The sequence below is a fragment of the Chelonia mydas genome, chromosome 17 (assembly GCF_015237465.2).
Source record: "Chelonia mydas isolate rCheMyd1 chromosome 17, rCheMyd1.pri.v2, whole genome shotgun sequence".
Taxonomy (NCBI): domain Eukaryota; kingdom Metazoa; phylum Chordata; order Testudines; family Cheloniidae; genus Chelonia; species Chelonia mydas.
In genome coordinates this window covers 8975045-8994922 of record NC_051257.2, presented here as the reverse complement: position 1 = coordinate 8994922, position 19878 = coordinate 8975045, and the positions used below count along the sequence as shown (strand labels likewise).

The 19878-nt window shown below is 43.9% G+C and overlaps 1 protein-coding gene across 12 annotated transcripts in view; it reads left to right on the top strand.

Annotated features, from left to right (window-relative positions):
- The first annotated feature begins 11308 nt into the window (after positions 1-11308).
- MSI2 (musashi RNA binding protein 2) overlaps positions 11309-19878 on the top strand; it is a 389199-nt gene continuing 380629 nt past the window's right edge. Inside the window, exons 1-6 of one of the 12 annotated variants that reach the window (XM_043531405.1) lie at positions 11309-11534; positions 17854-17933; positions 18131-18289; positions 18687-18750; positions 19081-19121; positions 19512-19593. In XM_043531405.1, the coding sequence (XP_043387340.1) occupies positions 17894-17933; positions 18131-18289; positions 18687-18750; positions 19081-19121; positions 19512-19593 (386 nt within the window). In that variant the 5' untranslated portion in view covers positions 11309-11534; positions 17854-17893. Of the gene's footprint in view, positions 11535-17853; positions 17934-18130; positions 18290-18418; positions 18751-19080; positions 19122-19511; positions 19594-19878 lie in introns of those variants that run through there. The other 11 variants (XM_043531404.1, XM_037880473.2, XM_043531403.1 and 8 more) reach the window with 11 other exon arrangements.

Here is a 19878-nt window from a genome sequence, read left to right as displayed (position 1 = left end):
AGCAGTGACCTTTTGGTGGGAGAATGATAAGGCATCATGAGGGCATTTTCTGCCTTGGTGACCAGTGCAACTGAATCTCTCAAGTGCTCCTCAAGTTGTTCCTGGACTGCAGTTGTTTAGATCTAGGTGGAAAACTAATACTCCTTGCTCCAGGTGAAAATCACTCCAGTGCAGCGGCTCAGAACCAAGCAGGATTTAAGTCGTGCATAAGCTTTGTGCTGTAGCTCTGGACAGGGGTGAATTTCAAACAGCTACCCACATACTCCTCGATACACATGGACACACTGCGATCGGTGGTCGGTGTAGTTCCTTGGGGACCGGTGTTAAATGACAACCTGGTGGCTGTTTCAGCAGAGAGACCAAAACGGAACAGGCCTTGGAGAGTGAGGCCAAGATTGAAAAACTAGGACCCGAAAGTTAGAGTCCTAAATCTGTATATGGGCACTTCGGCCCTAATCTAGCTAAGCACTTAATGTTTAATTTATTAGTCAGTGGGGACAACTCATGGGCTTAAAGTTAATCATGTGCTTAAGTATGTACCTGCATTTGGGCCTTGACTAAATGGCCAAAGTGCTGAGCATCCAGCAGCTCCCATTGCAATCCCATGGTATGCTCAGCACTTTTGAAAATGAGGCCTCTTGCTTAGGCCCCTAAATCCATATTTGGGCACCTAATTTTAGGCTCCTATTTTTGAAAATTTTGGCCTGAGCTTTCTAGGCAACACATGTCCCCACTGGCACGGTGGTGTGTTGAGAGACATTTGCGCTGTTGCAATCCGTACCTCACCTGTTCTGTGGATAAACAGAGGTCATCCATTTTCTAGGAGGCCAGTCCCAGGGCTGTACTCATGCTACAAAATGTAAGACACCCCGGTGAGCATTCCCTTGTCTTCAATCTGCTCCGGAGATCATCCCCCACTTTTACCTAACACAGCGCGGTGAAGCTTGCCAAGTCTTCCAGGCGAATAACAACCGGTCCCCAGAGTTCTAATAACTACACAGCTGATCCTAGCCATGGGGGGGGGGGGGGGGGGCGGGAAGGGAGGGGAAGGAAATCCACCAAGTTTGAAAATAAATAGGGTAAGTTTCCAAAACTTTTAAAAATAATAAATTCAAATGTACTGGCTGTCCTGAACATGTTCTTGCTGGCTGACGTTACGATAGTGATTGGCTGACATTATGAGAGAAGAGCAATGCATCATCGGAGCACCGCTGCACCGATGCTGCACTGGGCTAATACATCACCAGAGCAACAGAGCTTTAATGATGTATTACTCGAAAATGGCCCCAGCCCAGAAGAAGAAGTCCAACAGACTGTCCATTTCCATTTATTATTTTACAAAACTTTCAAAGGCTTTCTCTACTTTTTCCCCTGAAAGAGCACTGCCGACCAGCAGGGAGCTGAAGAATGGCATCCCGCAGCGTGGATCTTAAATGATATGGAGACTTGGATCTGGGAAAAACCTCTGCATGCGGAGAGTGTCATCTTCGGCAGATGCTTATCCCAGTCTATGCACACGAGTCGCACTGGTTTAATTTAAGGGAGTTTGCAAACCGATTGAGTTAACCTGGGTGGAAAGCCTGTATAGACACACCTGTATTGCCAAATCCAAGCATTCAAAAACCATGAGTCAGGTCTCAAAAAACCATGAGATTGGTTTAAAGTCATGTCCTTTAAAATGTCCTTCACATTCCTTTTATTTGTCTTCTAGTGCCGTAGCCTTTGGGGTTTGCATTTTCAAGCTTCTCTCCGCAAGCACAAGGACTAGAAACTTACGTTTAAAAAAATGACTGCTGAGATTTTCACATAATAACTTGACTCCAGGCAACAGGGCTTTGTGAGCAACACCAAATATCACAAGACTCAGAATCAAATCTTGAGAGTTGGCAACACTGAAATTTGGTTTAAGCGTGGCTTATTTTAGTTTAGTTTTAACCTGTTCCTAAGGGTTTGTCTAAACACAGAAGTTGTTTAAATCAGTTTAACTTAAACCTGGTTTTTAAAAAATCAATCTTGGTCTACACTTAAAGTTATGTCGGCTGTATGTACCTGTCACAGGTGCATGTCAATGCAGAGATACACAGAGGACCTAGGTTTTGGTGTTGGATCAGAAGCCCCAAGTTTAGCAATGCACTAAATTACCTTCAATAAGTTTTCCTTTAAAATAAAACAATTACAATTATTTCTATCGCTTGATTAAAAAACCTCTAATTACTCCAGCTGAACTTTGGCCAAGAAGGTACAGATATGTTATGCCCGGTTGCTTAATTATCTTTACATCTAAATTACTGCTGTAGATCTTTGCTTTCTTGAAATTGATTTCCCTCTCCCATTTAATTTCATAGAACAATATGAAAGAAATGAATCTTCGTGAAAGTCTCCGGGTTCCCTAATGCAGCAGAGACTCCATAATGTTAGCTACAGTTGTTTTTATCACAGAGAACCCCAGGGGAGGGTTAAGGTAGGATCTTTACCATCTCAGGTTTATAATCTCAGGAAGCCAAATACTGCAGTAAGTCAGCAAGGTCCCAATTCAGAATGTGTTCAATCAGCTGTCACTGAAATTTTAACCCCTACGTCAGAGCTGGGGCTCTGGAATAAAAGAGTTGATCATTTGCTAGCCCAAAAGTCTAAGTGAGATCAGGATTCTGGGACAATGAGGGTTCAAACGTCTAAGTTTTAAAACTGAGAAATGGAAATTATTTTTAAAATAATGATGTTAGACAGAATTGAGGAGGAGAGGAAGGATTGTCCAGTGGTTAGGGCACTGCCCCAGGACTTGAGAGCCTGTGTTCAAGTCACTGTTCTGCCACCGAGTTCCTGTGTGACCTTAGGCAAATCACTTAGGCCTAGATCCTCAAAGGTATTGAGGCATTTAACTCTCATTGATTTTGAAAACATGTACCTGTGAGGATCTGGGCCTTCGTCTTTCTGAGGTACTCAAATACTGGGATGATGGGGGGGAAAGATACAGGTAGGTAAAAGGTGCCAGAGACAATGAACAAGGATTTTCCAAGATTCCTGCTGGGAAAATGTAGAGTAATGGGTAAAGTTTCAAAGGGGCAGAGGATATGCAAACAGAATGTAGAGCAGCCATTCCATAGACCACATTCTGACAGATTCTGTCCATAGGCAGCTGCCATAAAAATCACACCCCTCCAATTCTGATGCCAAACCCTCCCCAATGAGCAGAGAGACCAATCCACTGTCCACCTACAACAAGTGTTGCTGAGGGGTTTTCTGGGATAGGGCCTAGGTGTCAAGGGGTGGGACCTCTACTTTTATGGGTGTATATCTCTGACCTAGCACAAACCCTCACCCTGGCAGGAAAACTCAATGTGGGGGTTGCTGCAGCCCAAACCAGGGGTGCACACGGGCATTGCTAGCACACTTGGGGTGCTATAGAATAAATAATAGTAGCAGGTTGCCCACTGTAGGAGCCATTGCATCCTGAGCCTCAGTCAATGTTGGGGCCGAGTGACAGGAAAGATTTACATCTTAGACGGAATGGGAGCATTGCTTAGACACACTCCAAGGCTTGAAGGGAAAAGGCCTGAAATGCTTAAAGCATGAAACCAAACTACGTTTTGTGGGTGCTTTGCTGCCCAGGCTGGGTACTTGGTATCTTCTGAGCTGGGAACTGTACATGAATAGGGCACTAATAATGTAGCCATAGTGAGTAAACACTGGGGGTTTGTCTCTACACAGCTCTTATTGCTTATCTAATCTACATTTTTATAATGATGTGTTTAGAATTAAGTTATGGTGTTTTAATCTAGTTATAGCTGCATTTACCAGGCATATTTCATCTTGACTTATAATGCTGGAATTTAAAATATGGCCAGAGGCCGTGTGTGCCTCCTTGTCTCACTGGCTCCTTGCAGCCTTTCCGTTTATTTACTACCCCATGCCTGTTGACACAGAAAATCTGAGGAGCCAAATCCATCCCTGGCGGTGGAACTCCATTGACTCCATGGAGTTAGAGGAGGGGGGAATTTGCCCCAGTATCTCCTGTGTGCTTGATTCTTCTGGATCCTTCTCTCCATTACACCAGTGTAAATGAGAAGCAACTACACTGAAACCAACACCCATTTACATGGTGTAAATAAGGCGCTTTATATCATTATCAATTATTTCACTGTGCTGAACCAAGCGATACCAGTCTACGGCTGCGTCTACACTTAAAATACGAAAGCACCATAGCTGCAGCTGCACCACTGTAGCACATCGGGGCACATCTACACAACAAAATTAAGCCAACCTAACTTGCTTTGGCATACAGCTGCAGCAGTACGTACATCACCTGTGCGTGTCTACACTTTGATCCTTGTGTCGGCGGCGTATGTCCTCACCCGGAGAACGTGCACCAATTGAGCTGTCAGTGTGGAGCATTGTGGGATGGCTCTGGAACTCCAGCAGTCACTGTGAGCAGCCAGGGTCTGTGTTGGTACTGCGTTGACCTAATTACATCAGCTGTGACTGTATGCTGCTCAGGGAGGTGATGTTGCTAAATAGGCGCAGAGGGGCACTTATGTTGGTGGGAGTCAAATTTAAATAAAGCTAAAGGCCCCAGCTAGTGTCAAGAGACCTAGAGTAAATAAGAATCAGGCCCATTGTGTGGTTTGCAGGATCAGGCCCCTCTTCTATAGGCTTCTGAGTTGCATGGAAAGACAATGGGGCTATGACCATTTACAGCAGCTGAGGCCCTGCCTCTAGAAGTTCTAAAACACCATGGGCGATTTCATGGTGACGTTTCCTTTGATGTGGATGTCCTGGGGTTGTGGAGTGTGCTGGATCAGCAACAGAAAAGATGCATGGAAATGTTTAATTAACAGAAGAGAAGTAAATAAGTTATTTAACTCTCCAAGCTCATTCAGTAAATACCCGTAATTAATGCTGTGGTCATTTCTATAGTGAGGTGGGAGTGCCTCTTCGCAGGCTAAAATATGAAGACCAGGACGTTGCCCTGAGGAGCTTACAATCTGAATTAGATGGATAACATAACAAGCAATGATGTGTCATCTCTATTTTGTGAGCTCGTCAGGGCAGAGAACGCTTGTGGAGTAAAGCACTACTCAGGGTGATTAAGGGTATCAGAGTCTGGCCCTTTGTGATTTAAATTAAACTTGGGTGGGGTAGTCTGCAAAAGTCTCACCTTTCCCTCCCCAGCTGACCGACTAGAAACAAAAGAAAAGATATTTCCCTTTACTCCAAATCCCAATGAGAATTGAGTCCCGATTCCCATTTAGCCTTGATTCCCTCCCTATTGCCTGAGGAGAATCTAATCCCAATTCCCATGTGCTCCTGATTCCCTCCATATTTCCCAATGAGAATATTTCTGATTGTGAAACCATGTGGCTGGATGAGACCCCTTTAACTTTATTTCTCTGACTTGCCGTAATTCTCAACTCTCCGTCATTTCCAGGAACATAACTCATTTTAGTCCCATAGTTTCCTACTTTCTACACAAATGTGGTGTCACCCTCGCTTTCACGGTTGACAATTATTTACATAACAAATAAAGAATGATGAAACAAGGCATAAAGAGAGAGATTTACACTAACTGAATGGCCCCCACAGCATTTTAAGTTTCCTGCATGATTAATTGTATTTTTGCAGCCCTTATTTTGGGCCTCTCTCACACATACTATCCCACCTTTTGGCTCTGGCAGCTTGAGTGGTATGTCTGAAGCTCATTACAGACCATCTCACTCCCCAGCCAGTCTCATTAGCAGAGGAGAGCTTGCATAACTGCTAGGACCCCAACAACCTGCAGTGTTGTTCTTGGTTATGAACCTTTCAGGATGTCTCACGTCTCTTTTGATCCGACTGTTGGAAAAACGTTCTGATGATGGCCACTAGGGATTGACTAATTTTTTCCTCCCTAACACACTCCAGGCTTGTAAATTAAAAAAAAATCTACACGTACAAATGTGTGTGTTTATATATAGATATTGCATGTACACACACTCACATACATTTTTCAAAAATCCATTATAGAGGCTCTCGCCTTTGCTTGCAGTCAATTTTTAGAATGACACCAGGCTGATAATGAATGTGACTTCAGTACCAGATGATTGGACTCGCTCATTTCATTCCAGCTTCCTAAGGCCGGTTTTGAGCAAGAATGTGAAACTTGCTGTATCTATTTTAGATTCCATCATGGAAGGAATAATTGAGATTGAGATTCTTAGTCACTTGATGCAGAAGGTCAGGGAATTAATGCTGTGTTGTATCCACACCATTTGTTTACCAGGCCTTATTTTTTGCTGTCTGTAGGGGAAAACAAATGTGCCCTGGAGAAGGTAACACATCTTCAATGCTGCACACATCATCTGGGCTGTGAGTACAAACATTATTTGTCTTTATTTTGGGGGTGTTCCAGGGTAGTTTTGTCATCGTAATGGATTGGTAGCAATAGAAAAATCAGTATTAATATGGAAAAATAATTCCAGTGAATCCATTGACTGAGTGGTATCATTAGTCTGATTTTGAGGAGAACTTAAGGTAGAAGATCCTTAACTAATTGTACTAGTTTGCACTCCTGGAGCATCCAAGGCTCTCAGAGAGCTTTGCTAACGTTAACAAGGTGGATAAGCGAGGCAGATAAGTATTGGTATTCCCACTTTGGAGGGATGGGAGACAATGAGACTCCTGACATAAATGCTACCCACAAATAATTTGGGTGAAAAACTGCACCTCCATCACTGGTAGCAATTGTGAGTGTGCTAATATAGGCCCCGAACTATCAATTCACTTAAGCACATGCCTTCAGTGGGATTACTCATGTGCTTAAAGTTACCTGTGTGCTTAAATGCTTCATTGGATTGAGGCCATAGACAGGGTACAGAAAGCCAGTTCACCCCCTTGTTGTCTAGAACTGAGCAGGGTATTGGTTAAAATAATAATAATAACACCTAGTTCTTATATGGTGCTTTTCACCAGCAGATCCTCAGCGTTCTATATGGAGGAGGTCAGTATCATCTTCCCCATTTTATAGATGGGGAAACTGAGGCCCAGGGAGAGTAAGTGACTTGCCTAAACACACTCAGTAGGCCAATGGCAGACTTGGGAATAGGAGCCGGGTCTTCCGATTCTCAGTCCAGTGCTATGTATGCTACACAACATTGCCTCATAATACCAGCAGCGTGTCTGCATTTGCCATCTTATTACTGCACTGTTGGTAGTAGCAGTGGAAATATTTTAAGAAGCAAAGGTCTAGCATCCAGGGCTCTGTCTAGCTGCAACATCATACTCACACACTGCACCTTCTGTAGTCATTTCCACTGGTGCAAGGTGGGCATGCAACTGTGCCAAATGGGGACAGCAGCACTTTGCGCTCAGGTAGGTCAGCTGCCTTCACAAGGTGCAAGGAAAAGGAAGCTTTGTCCTCTCAGTTTAGTCAATAACTTCTCAAAGATTTTTAGCTTAATATAAGAGGCCAGATCCTCATCTGGTGTAAACTGTCCCTGTAAACAAAAAAACTTCCTGAAACCCTCAGGAAGATTGAACATATATGCCTGTGAGATGGTCACCTGAACCTAATCAAATGGCAAGATCTGAGAAGCCACACAGCAAAACAAACAACCCTTCCTTCCCCCTGTTTTTTAATTTCATTGATCTGCATCCTGAAATCCTACCCTGAGGAGAAATGACACATTTGAGGAAAGCAGGAGGATCTGTTTAAAGGGTTTGTAAAAAAAAATACAGAATTGCCTGAAAGTAGTAAATAGAATTATGCACTGTAGTTCTGAAAAACAAAATTACCAGGGCTGTGTGTTGATTTCAAAGCCGATGAAAACAAAGCAGGCTTTGAAATCTTTCCTCACAGGGTTTTTCCCCACTTATCTTCTAAGAGATGGTCCTGATACTGTTTATTTTAGTCTTCTTTTTGAAAGAATTGAAAGTGCTGTTTTCTCAATTAAAACAGAAATCCTGATTTTTAATAAGATCAAGATAAAGTATCCATTGGGGTATTCTGAAATCTTCCGACACAGATGATCTCAAACCTTCTATTAGGACAAACTTCAGTATCCAAATAAATAAAGAATAGGGCCAGGTCCTCAGCAAATCTAAGTCAGCATGGTTCCATTGAAGTCCATGGCTCTGTGTCAATTTATTACAGCTATGGATCTGGCCTGTATATTCTTCAATTACCTCCTTGTTATCCACTACCAAATCCAGGGAGTTCTTTTCAAATTGACATGGGAAAGCTGGATATACAATTATCCCAACTCAATAAGGGCCAGATTCTGATCCCAGCTATGTTGCTGTAAATCCCGTATAACTCCACTGGAATTAGAATTGACTGTACTTGTAATGTCTTTTAATGTGATTGAGCAGCTGGAAATAAGGACAAGAACCAGCAATCTGGGAAGATTTTCAAAAGTGCTCAGGACCCGCAATTGGGTTGAGATATTCAAAAGAGACCAAAGTATTAAGTGCACATTGAGCTCTTAGCTCTTTTGAAAATCTGCCCGTACTTTCACCGTGGGAACTGTTAGGTGCTGAGCACTAGAAATTCTAGTCCCGAGCTCTTTTGAAAATTTTGCCCTGTGCAGCCAGACAACTCTCTGCAAACCATCATCAAGGACTCTATAACCGCGGCCCTGGACCATGACACTCTGAATAGTGCATCTGCCTTGCAACACAGTTGGCAGAGCTCATCTCATACTGTGCCTTGGCAGATAGTAAACACTGATGGTGACACCAAAGGTGTTCCATCAACAAGACCAATTGTTCAGAATAATAAACTGCTTGTTTTAAAAGATCTTTGATTTCTCTGGAGCTCCTTGATATATTGTTCCTCACTGAAACTAGCTAAATAATATTTGTCCTGTGAAACTGCAGCTGAGAACAGGCAAGCCAGTCCACAGCTCAGTGTTGGTGATCAGGGATTTCTGAAAGCCACCAGCCAATCAATCTCAAGAACTTACTAAGTGAGAGATGGAATATAATGGAAGTCATTATTTCTTTCTTATGCATGAAAATGAATTATTCAGTAAAGATTTAGACCTCTTTTTATTACAATGTTGAATTTATACAGCATACAAAACGTAAATGCAGATTTCTTTATGACTCTTGCACCAGAAAGACGAAGTCTCACTCTCCAGGCAGTTCCCGTTAGATTGGTTTGAACAGCAGACAGCAGATGTGGCTGTGGATACAATGGGATGATCTAGTATAGGGCACTGAACTAGAACTCAGGAGTCCTGGGAGCTATTCCCAGCTCAGCTACAGACTTCCTGTGTGACCTTGGGCAAATCACTTAGGGCAACATTTTCAAGAGCACCTAAGTCCCACTTTCAAAAATGATTTAGGCACTTAGGGGGCATTGACGGCCCCTAGGTCACTTTGGCTCCTAGGTCACTTTGGCTCCTAGGTCACCTAGGTGCTTTTATGAATTTTGCCCTTAAACTAGTCTGTGTCTCAGTTCCCCCTCTGTAAAATGGGAATGACTCTTTCAAGGCTTACGGGGATGTGTGTGGCTAAAATCCATTAAAGACAGCGAGGGGCTCAGATAATGAGGTGATGAGAGACATGTCATAGATACTCAGGTGTACATTTCCCCAAAGTTCTGCAGTGCTCAGATGCAGGGTTTAGGTTGCGTCAATTGCAGGAACTTCCCTCGTCATTGGATTCAATGCTCCGGCTTTTGTCTTAGGGTGACTAGGGAGAATATGACCATTGAGTAGAGGTCCCAACTTCATAGTTTGTTAAATTTTTCTTTGAAGTCCATTGTGACTTCTGATTTTTTTAACCTGAACATTAAAAGTCCATGGAGAGGAGAACAAAACACATTGCTAAAGGCAACCCTCTTGCCATTAGCTGGGTTGCAGGGGCGTGTGGTTTGAGATAGGAGGCTGGGGTATTGGATTGTGAAACAAAGTGTCATTTCAGTGGGGGGTGCTGCCTATCTCCAGCTCCAGGGGAGGCAGGTGGTACTGTGTGAGGGGGCTGTGGCTGCATTAAAAGTTGGGGGGGTTAGATAACATGATCTTGCCTTGTTCCTTTGGATACCCCAGATTCTGTAACATCATTTCTTTCCAGTCTTGTGCGTAAGACAAGCGTGATTAATCTTCTGTACTGTATTCACACGTAACAACATTATAATGCTATACCAGGGGCATGCACAAAGAAGGGGACAAGCAGGGGCATGACCCCCCCCCAATAATCATTGGGGGCACAGAACTCCTCCAGCCCCAGAGCTGCAATGGGGGCGTGGGGATGGAGCAAGCTCCTCTGGCCACTGCGGGGCACAGAATGTGCCCCTTGAAAAGTGATCAAATTTAAATTCCTGCACATGCTCCTGCACTATACTATTGGTATCATAGTGGGCCTTTCCATACGGGCTTGACAACTGAACTGTGCAGAAGTACAGCTTAAATGTAGATGTGATGAAACCGATTCCAACACAGGATGGTTGGAGAACAGGGATCAAAGTGTTTTGGCCCAGGTTAGATCTCATCTCATTTGAACCGGCTCGTAACATGGGTTAGCCTCCTCAGCGCTGGCTGACCAAAGGCTGTTAGAACCTGTTTGGGCCACAACTATGTTTAAATTGTCTTTAAGAGCACTTGTGTAAGTTATGAGGCCTGTAGAAATAGAGTCTAAGGAATTGACACTTTGTCCTTGTGTCATCCATGGATCGTAATCAATTAACAACCCTCAAAACATCCCTGGGAGGTAGATGAGTATTGTTCTCCCTCTCTGGAACATGGAGGTGCAGAGAGGTGAAGTGGCTTTTTTAAGGTCATGCAGCAAGTCCATGGAAGATTTAGGAATAAAACCCAGGACTCTTGACTCCTGCTCTAAATGCTTCTTCCTGCCCTGCTCTGTACACCCAGATCCGGGGTCGCTAAGGCAGAGAGATGTTGGTGCACCTTGACTGCAAACTAGAGAGCAGAGAAGCTCATCACTTCTGAAAACAATCCTAACATTTTACTGCCTTGTTGTTTTCCCCCATTAAAAACAAAAAACAACCCGAGAACAAACAAACAAATACACAAAAAACTGTTTTTAAACTGTACACAATCATTCCTCTGTACTCCAGCACTTGCCATCTCACCTTAAACATGAATAACTAATCAACTAAACACAGATCCAGTGATGGGAAAAAAGCCATATTGAGTATAGTATGTTGGATAGATAAAAGAGGGCTGCTAATTTCGCTAGCATGCATCCGTATTGAGAGACAATGTCACATGGTAGCTGGGCCCTCTGGATAGATTCAGCCCAGTGTCCCTGGATCAGATCAGGTGTGTCCAATCTAGCCAATTAAAGAGGGCTCGGCTACACCTGGCCCTGTAAAGGCCTGCTAGACAGAAGGTGGTGGGAGGAGGAGTTTAGTGAGATAGGCTGTGCCCTAGGGAGGGAAAGCTATACTGGAGAGGAGTTAACTCTTGTGGTGGGGTCTCTGGAGCAAGGGTGCCAAGCGAGACAGCCCTGAGGCTGCTGCCCTAGAGAGGGAACAGAGCTGGTCAGAATTGGGAACCTGCCAGAGGCCCCTGAGAGGGGAGAGCAGAAATCTGAATGTAAGGACTGAGTTAAGACTGTTTTTCTGTTTGTTTACTGGCTTCTGTTAAGAAAATAAACCTCTTCCCAAGAGGTTGGGCATGACAGTACATGCTTTGGAGCAGGGAAAAAGCCTGGCCCAGTGACATGCATTTTAACTTTCCAAATTAAGGAGATAAGAGTTTGCTTTAAAATACACCTCAAAGGGGGTAAGTGGCTGTGGTCTTGCAGGAGGCAAACGTCCTTTGTACAGTGGAGGCCATTCATTCTGCTTTTTGGGTACACTGGGGATCTGAGTCTCGTTTGCTCAGCACCTTATGTAATCATTTATCCCCATGTAAAACGCTACCATCCTCTTTGCTGCATTCTAACCTCATGTTGGGCCATCGCGAGTTCATAGATTTTTTTTTTTTTAAAGCCAGAAGGGAGCCCCAGATCATATAGTTTGACCTTCAGTAGATTATCACGGGCCATTACATTTCACCCAATGACCCCGTGTTGAGTTATCAAGAAAGGTACCCAGTCTTGACTTGAAGGTATCAAGTGATGGAGAATCCACCACTTCCTTTGGTAGCTTGGTGCATGGCTAATCATCCCTCAATATTAATTTTTTTCTTTATTTCCAATTTAAATGTGGCTGGTTTTCGGTTCCAGCTATTGGATGGGGAACTGAGGCACAGAGAGGCAAAGTGACCTGTCCAAGGACACACAAGCACTCTGTGGCAGAGCAGGGAATTAAACTGGGGTCTCCCCTGACCCTGGCTAGTGCTATTACCATTGCATGCTGTCAGCTAAAGAAGAATAAGCATTCAGATGAATTGTGTGAAGTTTGTTTTTAACCTCTCTGTATTTGTTTACACTGTATCTTGTCCTGAGTATAGGAGGAGGCATCTTCCTTTATCTCCCAACTAGGGGGGGGATATTTTTACTCGTTTATCTGAGCACTGCATTTCCTCCACCCCCATCCAATTCCTCGTCTAAATTTCTTCATTAGCCACAGTATTACAGTCGACTCCCCATTGTACTATTATTACAGGGCTCAGTTTAGCGTTTAGTGTTTACACAGTTGTATAGACACCCACATGTATGGCTTCTTTGAATTCAGTCTTTCAATATCTGATTTATCTAGCTCTTCTTTCTTCTCCTGGGTGAGTTAATTCATTCTGTTGTAGACGCTGTCTAAGGCTGCATACATACAGGCACCATGGCTGCCACCTCACCATGTACATCCAATATGAGGATTAGAGCTAATATGGCTGTCAGCTGTAAAAATTTAGGACTTATCAGCTGAGCAAAGGAGCAGCTTGATTAGCTCAGCCAGTAGAGATCACTAGTGCGCACATGAGCACGTCCAGTAGAGGGCAGTGGTCTTCACACACACGCACATTCGTTCATCGCACTCTGGGCCAAATTCTTCTCTGGTTGATGTCAGTGCCTTTGTGAAGGGGCAAAGGGCATGACAAAATTTGGCAGAGTGAGTGGTGATCTAAGTAGTGATGTAGCTTACACATCCAGGGTGTAAGCTGGTCAGGAAATGGGTATAAGAGGCACAGAGGTGTCATCTGCACCAGTGTGGTGTGAAAAAGGGTAACTGGTACTGGACTGGTATTCTGTGGGAACCAAACTGAACCTTTTGAATCTGCATTTGTAGTTAATACACACCATATCACTGCAGTGCTGAATTTGTTCCTAGGAATGTTGGGAGTGGTATGGGTATAACCTAAAATAGAGGCGAGGGTTGACTTATCTAACACCCTCCTTGTAGTTGCTTTCTCTGCTGCAATCTCCCGGTCTTCCACCCGCTGGGTATGCAAGCTACTCATTTTGTACACACAGGAGCAGGTTCTGCTCCCATTTACACAGGGGTAAATCTGGAGTAATACCATTCACTTCTGTAGAAAGAAAAGGAGTACTTGTGGCACCTTAGAGACTAACCAATTTATTTGAGCATGAGCTTTCGTGAGCTACAGCTCAGTTCGAGTTATTCTAGATTTAATGTGGGGTAAATATGGGCAGAATTTGTCTTGGTGGCACTACGGTCCCCAGTCCTGCAGTTTTCCTAGCTGCCATTGTATTGCGATTCTTTAACGACAGTGGGAGTTTTGCTTGACTATGTACTGCAGAATAGAACCCTGTGTCCCTGTCAGTGAATTCCTTATCTAGACATTTTATCATCTTAGGCCTGGGCTACACACACATTGTATCACTTTAACCGTAATGGGATAGTTAAAGCAGTGCAACTCTCAAGTGTGGACACAGTTATACTGTTCTAAAGGTGATTATGTCAATGTCGTAGCTATTCCCATGTGGGAAGGAGAATAAACTACATACTGATGTAAGGCACTTTTATACTGATACAACCATGTCCACGCTAAGAGTTACACTCATATAATTATTATATGAGTGTAAAAATCATACCCCTTACAGGTGTTCTACCAGGACAAAAAATGTGTGTTGACCCAGCCATTAGGGTTCTCTCTCATCTTTATCTGTATTACCCCTGTAACAAGTACACAAAAGCAGGAGGGGAGAGAGGGAGAAATCATGGATTCACAGATTTTAAGGCCAGAAGGGACCATCTGATCATCTATTCCGACTTCTTGTGTAAGACAGGCCTTAGAATTTCAGCCCATTATCCCTGTGTTGAGCCCTGTAACTGGAAAAAAACCAAGCCTCCTGCAAACACACAGGAAATTAACATGACAGTTGTAATAATGTTTGGCGATCGTGGAAATACAAATGTCCGTGCCTTCGTCTGAGGGTGCAGCAACATCATGAAGAGATTATGCAAAATCTTATGCACAATGGGAAACTGGGAGACTATTCCTTTGTAACTGATGTGGCTTACACTTCAGATAATGAGACAGGCAGTTTAGGGGCAGGCTCTGGTGCCCAGATCCCATTGACTTTCAGTGGGAATTTCATACCTAGTCTTTGAAAATACCTTCCTTTATTTGATACCTGTTTAACATATGAACTGGTCAAGAATTTGGACTTGTGGCACCACGAGCAGTTCGGGTGTGGCTCGGCGATGGCTGTCACTTCAGCAGGAGTTGTCCTCACCAGCCCCACCAATGGCCCTACAGAGACAATGAACAACACGAGCCTTCTGGGATTCTAGCTGAGGTGCATCTGGAGATGGAAGGATGGTTGTTGGGAACAACCCTTCAGGCTCAGTCGAAGAGGGGATATTGCACCATTTCAGAGCATTTCCATTCACTGCCCCTTTTTCTTGGAGCAGTGATTTCAAATGCCACTGAGAGGTCCAATGAGTATGGCTGTATTTGTCCATCATCTATGGCATTCAGGTACCAGAGCAGCAAGTGGTGTCACTGTACCATGCCCTGGTGAGAACCCTGACTGACAGGGAGCCAGGCAGCTGCCAGATGGCACTGGAGTTTGGTTTTGGCTTGCTTAGAAAAGGGAGGGTGGCTCTTTTAGCTAGCACTTTTCATTGTAGCTCTTTAGTGCTTTACAAAGGAGGGTACATATTAACGTCTGCATTTGACCATTGTGGTAAGCTGAGGCACAGAGAGGGGCGTGACTTTGCCTGAGGTTATGCAGCAGAGTTGGGAGGAGAACTCAGATTTTCTAACTTCTGGCTCAGTTTTCTATCCAGTATAAACCATGCTTCCTCACTGAACAGTGATTTTCGAGGTCACTAACATCCAGGGATGGTGTTTTGAGTATGGGTAGTGAGTGGACCGGTGAACATGAGCAATTTTGTCTCTGAAATAAAATAACCATTCAATTGCAGAGAGACATGTGCCACCACTCAGCATACAGGTGTCCTGGCCCACAACAAAACCACATAGCCCTTAGGGGAGCGTAAGGCAGCATCTGGCAGGGAGACAGAGCACAGTCATAATTCCTCAACTCCCTGGCCTTAGTGCACCTACCCTTCTGCCAGTTCCATGTGGAACAAAACCCGCAGCTGATGAGACAACACAGTAGAAATACCAGGATACTTTTCTGTCCCCTACATGGTTTTTCCCCACCTAACAGACATTCTAGCTTTTAAAGTTCATAAAGCACTTTGAAGATGAAAAACGCTCCTTGCTCCTGTTCCCTTTAAAGGGAATAGAGGTTTGCTTAACGTTAGATGTGTTGTTTCAGAGTAGGAGCCATGTTAGTCTGTATCCGCAAAAAGAAAAGGAGGACTTGCGGCACCTGAGAGACTAACCAATTTATTTGAGCATAAGCTTTCGTGAGCTACAGCTCACTTCAGATGTGTTGTAGCTGGAAACCTAAATACAAAAGTGCTGTGCCAGTGCAGGAGAACCCGACAGAAAAAATTACTATCGACAGAGTGAAACTGACCTGTCTACTTAAATCACCCAAGCTGAATAAAATGCAAAAAGGAAACAAGCAGCACAGATGAACCCTATATTTTACAAATAATTTGACTTTTGATTTTCTATGATATTATTGGTAACACAGGTAAGATACTTTTTAAATACACGAGTCCAAATTCTTTTCTTAGTTATGACTGGCTTCATTGGAGTGACTTATATCTGCGTGCAGAATTTGTCCCAGGATTTTTAGCTTGACAGACAGCATTCCTTAAAAAATTTTGCATCATGGTCAGAAAGATTAAAGGGGCAATGTCATCTTGAGAATCATGTTTCTGGCTGGTAATTTCCCTGGGATTATTATGAAGAATATCTAAAATCTGAAAGAGGTTTAGAGAAAAAATGATTTTACTCTATTCCCCCCCACTTTCCCCCTGCCCCTCTCTGCTTTACTTTGTGCATTTGACAACTCTGTGTTTGTCAGTTTTTGTTTTGCTGATAGTCCATTTCAATTCCTCCCTCTCACAATGGCAACTTGGAGTTGTTCCTGTCAGCCTCCCCCTCCCCGCCCCCCATTTTCCCTTGCTGTAAAGACCCTTATAAATATGAGCAGGGGAGCAGAAAAACAGTGGTACAAATATATTTTAAGAAAGAATTTACAGTATACAATATGTCCTGAATTTTGTATCATATAAAGGGTGTTGTATCAGAAGTTTGATTTTTTTTTTTAAATGAGTCAGTATCACAATACAAAAATTAATAGTGTTTCTTTAATACAGCAATGTGAGTTTTGGGTCCTCATACTGCAAAGGCTCATGCTTAAATATACACACTTTTAGTGAGTCAATAAGATTATTCACAATGTGTAAAGTTAGGCATATTCATACAAGTCTTTGCAGGATCAGGGCTTCTGTTTCTTCAGTGAGAACGCGTTTCAAGTACCTCTAGGTGAAACTTGATGGAAACATTATGCATATTTTAAAAAATAGTTACTAAATAATTGCTAACAAAACATCTAAAAATTTTACTGCTCACAGGTGTATATTTTCAAACGTGTCTTCTGATTTTGGGACCCTGAGGTATGCTGTGCCCATTTTAAGACAGAGTGAGGCACTCAAAATCAATGGACATTTCTGACAACATAGACCTTAGCAATGCAAGCAAAATGCTGTCCTCTTGGGCACATAGCCTGCATTCATACTACACTGTTCTCACTTTAGGTGGAACTGATTGCTTTAACCTTATATAATTATGATAATAGTTGGCATTTCTAGAGCATTTTCCATCTGAGTCTGTCAAAGTGCTTTAAAACACACTGTGTCAAATCTGGGCACAATGGGACACAAGTGGGTTTGCCTGAGTAAAGAGCTGAATTAGGCTGCACAAGATGCCTTTTGAGGTAGTTGTTGTTATCCCCATCGTCAGGATAGGAAGCTGAAGCACAGAGAGGTCAAATAGCTTGACCAAGGTCACACAGTGAGACAGTGGCAGACTAGGGAAAAGAACCCAGACTTCCAGCCTTGTGATTTAATCACTAGACAATGCTTCCTTTTGATTTATGAATTCCATGCAGAATCCTGCTGTAAAGAAGTTAGAAACTAGCTCTGCGTGTGTGTGTGTATTTAGCAGGAAGACCCTGATTCTGCAAACACGCATGTGCTTAACTTTGGTACCATGAACAGACTGGGGCCATGGCTTGCATACACATGTTCGGCACTATGTTTCACATCTTCTCACTTGACAATGAAATATAATTTATTTGAAGAGGTCACAAACTTTTTTTCCCCCTCCTCACCCAATTATTTCCTTCAGGTCAGTAAGATTCTTTATTAAAGGAGAGAATAGAAAGAGTGATGCTGGGAAGAGCAGGAAGCCCTCATCCAAGTCTCCCTCATTCTGGGGGGGGCAGGGGTTTGATCTTGCAGTGGCATGCAAAACTGGCCCTGTAGCAGATAGAGATTTTGACTGAGAACAGACTCCAGCATTAGGCCTTTGGGGATGAATTGAAAATGATGATGATGATGTGTTGTTTCTATTTCATTAACAGTCAGAATCCGGACCCAGTGTGCCAAGTGCTGCATGAACTGATGCAAAGACAGGACACTTGCCTTGAAAGATCTTGTTACAGTAAGCTATTTATAAAGCTTATTTGTCATTTTTTGGGGTGTGTAGACTATCCTCTTCTTTTAAAATGTCTCAGACTGACCCTTGCGTCAGTGGAGGTTTTTTGTTGTTTTTTTTTTTTGTGGGGGGGCGGTCACTCTGATTAGCAAAGGCTCCAAGACAGGTTGCTTTAGTTGCAAGGTTGTTCTTATTTATTATAGACTCCAAGAGGATGAACAGCGGCTCCTCCTGTATTCCCCCCCCACCCGCTTTGCAGGCAGCTGGGCTCCCTGGCATAGATGGACCATGCCTACAGTCGAGCGAGGTTAGCAGCCTTCTCTCCAGCCCTGCGAAGAGGCAGCTGAAGGATCCGGGTCACGGTCAGAGACTGTGAGAGCCGCTTGGGGGGCTGGGGCGGGGGGGAGAGAGAAGGGCAGTGCTGAGACTGATGACGTCCTCCGAATGGGTTACATTACGTTCTAGAACTCCGCCCCATGTGCGTTCAGGGGAGGGGAGGGGGGAGAGAAGGAGGAGGGAGCAGGAGATGGAGGGAGGAGAGGATGGTAGATGGGGGGGAGGGAAGGAGCTGAGCTAAGCTGATCCCACGTGTGACGGATCTGGCTGCTTCCCCGGCTCCTCTCTCCAGTAATATTCTCTGGTAGGAGAAGGAAAAAAAAAAAAGAAAAAAAGAAAAAAAAAGGGGGGGGGGGAGGGTGGTGGGGGTTTCTTCAGGGGCTTTCGCTCTGCGCTGCTCAGGATCACTGTGGGTTTTTGCAGACATGGAGGCAGATGGGAGCCAAGCTACCTCTGGAAGCCCAAACGACTCCCAGCACGACCCTGGGTAAGTTTACCAGCCCCCCCCCCCTCCCGCCACCATCCCCACTTGATATGATTTCCTTGGCTAGGTGTTGGGGTGGGGGGGACGAGGGGCAGAGAAGAGAGCCCCGAAGGCAGAGCCATGCCGGCGCTTCTGGTGCCCCCCTGTCCCTGAGTTGCTCACCTTGGGTGGGTTGCACTGAACTGCCCCCCTCCCTCACCCCTCCTCCCCTCCCTTCTTCCCCCCCCCCCAGCGCACTCTCTCTCTCTCTCTTCCTTTTAGCTTTTGTAAGTTACACGTCAAAATGGCCGATCTGACATCTGTGCTTAACTCTGTTCTGTTTTCTTCTTCCAGTAAAATGTTTATTGGAGGCCTGAGCTGGCAAACCTCACCAGGTAAGGGACAGGGTATGTGTGTGTGGGGGTGGGGTGGGGCCCAACCCCCCACCCACCCTCAACCCTGGCTGCTTTATTGCTCTTTGTTATCCCCGTTCAGTTACCTCTCGTCGTTGGGGTCCCCCCCCTCACACCACACACACTTCTTCTCCTGAACAAGGTTGTAGATCTGTATTCCCCCCCCATAGCAAAGCCTTTGTCGAGTCCTCTATTCGACCTTAAATTGTGTGTGCGCGCGCGCCTTTAAAAAGAAATGCAAAACACCCCCCCTCCATCCCACCACAAATTAAAACTCCTTGAGTGATCAGAATTGCATTTGCTTTTATTTCTCTTCTTCCCCCCCTTCTCTCTCTCTCTCTCTCTCCTCTCTCTTTCCTTCTCTCTCTACAGATAGCCTTAGAGACTATTTTAGCAAATTTGGAGAAATTAGAGAATGTATGGTCATGAGGGACCCTACCACAAAACGTTCCAGGTAAATTCTCCTTCTCTTTTTAATTTCATTTGTTTTACAATCAAAGTTTTAAAGTTATCTCTTTGTGTGTGTGTATATATATTGTCCAAAAGTACCAAGGAATTTGTTTATACATTTTTAGCTGAAAATGATTTTTTTTAATAAACTTTCCCATCCCCTAAACAAAACGCTGAAGACTATTGATTGTGACCTGTTTATTTGATTTCCCCCCCTTTGCACTGTCATTTTAATTGCCCTTTCATCTTTGATTAATTGTGAGGTACTCTAAATAGAACACAAATATAC